General features: G+C 31.2%; 1 protein-coding gene across 1 annotated transcript; it reads left to right on the top strand.

Moving 5' to 3' along the window:
• The first annotated feature begins 1,684 nt into the window (after positions 1-1,684).
• Positions 1,685-2,881, top strand: LOC105852861 (uncharacterized). Its single transcript, XM_012719627.1, has 3 exons — positions 1,685-1,939; positions 2,009-2,200; positions 2,471-2,881. The coding sequence occupies exons 1-3, from the start codon at positions 1,685-1,687 to the stop codon at positions 2,879-2,881; spliced, it is 858 nt and encodes a 285-aa protein (XP_012575081.1).
• The last annotated feature ends 1,719 nt before the right edge of the window (positions 2,882-4,600 follow it).

Raw genomic sequence — 4,600 nt, 5'->3', positions numbered from 1 at the left:
AAATTAATAATAATAATAATAATAATAATAATAATAATAATAATAATAATAATAATAATAATAATAATAATAATAATAATAATAATAATAATAAGATCATTTATATGATACTCTTAAAAAAAAAAAGTGTATCGGTATTTTTAATTTTTTAATCAATAAATATATTTTGTTTTTCTACATCAGCATTTATATATTATATATTAAGTTGATCAAATTATTTGTATCAGTGTATTTATCTTTTTAATTTAATCTCCTTAAATTTAATAAATTATTTTTATAAAATTTTTTATTTTAATTAAAATTAAAATCATTATCAATTCAGAAGATCATAACCCATTCCCTTCCTCTCAGGAAACCGCTTCACCACCAAAGAAAATCGCTCTCCTCAAATGTCTTTTCATCGTCGTAAAAAGAACTCTTCATCGTTCTTCCACTATCGCAAAAAGATTCATCATTTGTCTCACTTTTAATTCGTTTATGTTTGCGATGTTGTCATTTTGGTGTCGTCGATCACGCACTGACATCGTCGCACCGTCGTTTTAAGTTCGTCTGTGATTTTTAATAAACTTTTCTTCATTGATTTTAAATGCAAAACGAAAGAGAGCGACATTGAAGAACGACGGAAGGAGACAATGAAGAACGACGAAGAGATGGTGTGGTAGAAAGAAGAAACTTGGTTATTAAAGATTAATTATCTTAAAATAGAACTAAAATATAAAACTTAAAAATTTAATGGTATTAAATTTCAATATGATTAAACTTACTTATAGATGACATGTCATTAAACTATTAGTGATTTGACTTGATAATACAAAAACATATTAATTTGTAATGGTATCATATAATTTCCTAATAAATAAATGTATATTAATAAATGTATATGATTCTAATTTTAAATCATATATATTCACTTGACTTTTTACGTATATTATGAGACAGAGATAATACTATATAAAATTTGCATCATGAATCTCAATCATTATAAATGTTTTCTTAGTTTGACAAGGCCGAGGCCGATTTGATATACACTCAATTAGTTATGTAAGTGTCTCAAATTTCGTTTAGCTCTGCCTGTTAGAAAGTTTTGAAAAATGCAACATTGAAATCATATAGTAGGACCCACTATTTCGCATGTGTGGTTTATATAGGAAGGACATATGTTCATCAGTTTTCGAATGTCCAATGAGAGTAATGAATTTGGTGTGAGAGTAATGAATAAGTGATACTATCTTCATTAGAACATAAAAGGTTAGGATTAAATTGTTCATTCATAGTTTTAATTTCTAAAAAAGACAATCCGTGAGTCTTATCTGATTTTAGACCCATTTTTTATTAGTGGGATGTATGTATAATGTTTTGTCAAAAATGTTGGCGAATAGATTGAGTCAGGTGATTGGTTTTTGTAATAGCTGAATCTCAATCAAAATTTGTTAAAGGCAGACAAATTTTGGACGAGATTTTAATTGCAAATGAAGTGGTCGATGAGGCAAAAAAGAAGAAAAAAGAGTTAATTTTGTTCACAGTGGACTTCATGAAGGAATATGACTCAATTGAGTGAGATTACCTAGAGCTTGTGATGACAAAGATGGGTTTTCCAAAGAAATGACGTAAATGGATTTTGGAATGTGTTGGTTCAGCATCAGTTTCTGTGCTAGTGAATGGGAGTCCTACATAAGAGTTTGTTATGCGGAGGGGATTGAGACAAGGTGACCCCTTATTTCCGTTCTTGTTTCTAATAGCTGCTGAGGGTATGAATGCTCTTTTTAGTGCTTTTGTGGAAGCCAATCGATTCAAAGGTTTTAAGGTGGACTCAAATGAATTTTGTGTCTCTATATTACAATTTGCAAATGATACGCTGATCATGGGAGATAAGTGTTGGGATAATATTAGAGCAATCAAGGCTAATTTATTGTGGTTTGAATTTCAATCTGGCCTAAAGGTTAATTTTCATAAAAGTATGTTGGGAGGTGTTAATGTTAACAGTTCATGGCTTCAAACTACGACATAGATTCTTAATTGTAAGATGGGATGTGTCCCATTCAAATATTTGGGATTGCCTATTGGCGATCATCCCCGACGTAAGGTGTTTTGGAAACCTGTTATTGAGAAGATCCGAAATAGGTTGGCTGGTTGGAACTCTAGAACTTTGTCGATGGGTGGTCGTTTAGTACTCCTCAAAGCTGTCTTATTTGTATTGCCGGTTTATTTTCTTTCCTTTTTCAAGGCTCCTTCAGGTATCATTTATCAACTTGAATTCATTTTAAATCATTTCTTTGGGGTGGGAATGAGGAAGTGAGTAAGGTTCATTGGGTAAATTGAGAGAAGGTGTGTTTGCCTTTAGAGAAGGGTGGATTAGGAGTTTGAGATTTGAAATTTTTTAATAAAGCTCTATTGGGTAAATGGCGTTGGAGGTTAAAAACGGAGTCAGATGGTCTTTGGGTTAAGGTGTTGATCAATAAATATGGAGTAGAAGATACGGAAATTTAGGGGGGCAATTCGATGGGGTCTATGTGGTGGAAGGATATTTTTGCGGGAAGAGTTGGTATTGAAGATGAATGGTTTGATAAAAAAAGTGTTTAAAATTATTGGGAATTGGAATAATACTTTGTTTTGGAAGGACTCATGGTTGGTTGGTGGGGTCTTGCGTGAGAAATTTAGTAGGTTATTTCATTTGTCTTTACAACAAGAGGAAAATGTAGAGATTATGGTAAAGATGTTGCGCCGGGAGGGTATTCAAGGGTGGAGATTACGGAGGCAGTTGTTTGCGTGGGAGGAGGAATTAATGGAGCAATGTAGAATTTTATTGGCAACATTCATTTGCAAGTTAATGTATCTTATAAGTGGTCATGGAACAATACGCAAGGAGGATCATATTCGATAAATGAGACATATTTTGTACTACGAGAGGAGTTTGTCGCCAGTATCAACACACCTCCATTTCAAGACCTAGTGTGGCATCCTTTTGTCTAAGCAAAAATATCATTATTTGTGTGGAGGTTGTTTCAAGATAGGTTTCCTACAAAAGAAAATTTGTTCCATCGAGGAATCATTTTTGTGGAAGATCAACAATGTGTAGTAGGTTGTGGGGAAGTTGAAATAGTCATCCATTTGTTCTTTGTGCGTCCTTCTTTTGGATTCGTGTGGTAGTGTTTTGAATTGGTTTGGACTATTTGGTGTATTTCATAAGGATGCAATCAACCACGCTAACTAATTTGATGACCTTTTTTTATGCGGCCGTGTAACTCATCAAATAATTAATTTAGTTTGGTTTGCGGTGATGTGGGCAATTTGGAAATCAAAAAATGAGGCGATTTTTCGTTCGCATGTTTTGAATGCAAATCTTATTATTGAGCATGCCAAACTTTTAGCATGGAGGTGAATCAAGTTGCATGTAAAAGAATTTTGTTATGGGTATAACCAATTGTGCTCTCAACCCTTAGAGTGCTCTCAACCCTTAGGTTTTACTTCTTGTTTAAGTAACATTGTAAAATTTCTTTTGTATTTCTGCTTTGTTTTGGTTATATAGTAGAAACATTGTAAAATTTCTTTTTTTTTTGGCTTGTTCAAAAAAAGTTATACTATCTTCATTTCTTATTATAAAATTTCATTTATCAAATCTGGAAATTAAAAAAGTTGATAGTAGTATTAAATTTGTTTATAATTGTTACTTTTTTTTTTACAATTTTATCATTTTAAGTGTGAATTAATTAATGTTTTTATTATAGTATTTATTGTTGGTTGAGAAAAATATGTAAATCAATTAAGGATATATTAATTAAGAAGTAATTAATGCAGTTGAAAATTCAAATAAGATCTTATAAGAAGTGACAAAGAAATTTTTCAAGAGGGTCTTATAATTTGTTCACAAGAAGATACATTCAAAATTTGTTTACAAGAAAGATATAATCCATATTTTGGAAGGACAAACGTTAAAACCTCAATTTTGAAGAAAAGATAAACAGATACTCAATTCTAAAGAAGAAAACATGAACTCATAAACTCAGAAATTCATACAATTTAGAAAAACTTTTGATAACTCAAAATTCTTAATTATTCAAAGGTTTAAGTTCTAGAAAAGCATTTGCTTAAAGAAATATTTTTTAAGTGTTTTAGTGTGAGAAATTAATTGTAAAAGTATGCTTAGTAGAAGCAAAACATAATAAGTTCAAACTTGTTTAACCCATCCCGATAGTGGCTTTAGCGTTCCTCAATCAATCTGTGGTTTTCAAGTTGTATTGAGAAGGCTTGACTTATAGGATCAAGGTGTAGTTTCCTTCAACAATTTGTGGTTTTCATGCTTGTGGAGAAGACTTGACTTGTAGGGTCAAATTGTTTTTGCCTCAAAAAGTTTATAGGTGTCTGATTGTTTTGAGAAGACTTACTTGTAGGGTCAGGTGATGTGTATTTCAAAAATTTGAATTAGTGGTTAAATCCTTCTAAGTGAGCGGACTGGATATAGCTATCAAGTTGGTATTGAACCAGGATAAATTTGTTTGTGTCACTTTACTGTATTATTGTCTCTGATTTCTTTAAGTTTGATTGCTATTACTTTTATTCTAAAAAAGTCACCAAACCCGAAAATAGTTCTTCAATAAATAAT

This window comes from Cicer arietinum, chromosome 4, assembly GCF_000331145.2.
Source record: "Cicer arietinum cultivar CDC Frontier isolate Library 1 chromosome 4, Cicar.CDCFrontier_v2.0, whole genome shotgun sequence".
Classification (NCBI taxonomy): domain Eukaryota; kingdom Viridiplantae; phylum Streptophyta; class Magnoliopsida; order Fabales; family Fabaceae; genus Cicer; species Cicer arietinum.
The sequence above is the reverse complement of the archived record's forward strand: the minus strand, read 5'-3'. Positions and strand labels throughout refer to the sequence as shown.

What these genes read in the sequence shown, in the direction of transcription:
- LOC105852861 (XM_012719627.1), top strand. Translation starts at nt 1,685, where the DNA reads ATGCGGAGGGGATTGAGACAAGGTGACCCCTTATTTCCGTTCTTGTTT. An exon ending in AATTTCAATCTGGCCTAAAG is followed by an intron (nt 1,940 to 2,008) that starts GTTAATTTTCAT and finishes ACTACGACATAG; the next exon opens with ATTCTTAATTGTAAGATGGG. An exon ending in CTGTCTTATTTGTATTGCCG is followed by an intron (nt 2,201 to 2,470) that starts GTTTATTTTCTT and finishes AATATGGAGTAG; the next exon opens with AAGATACGGAAATTTAGGGG.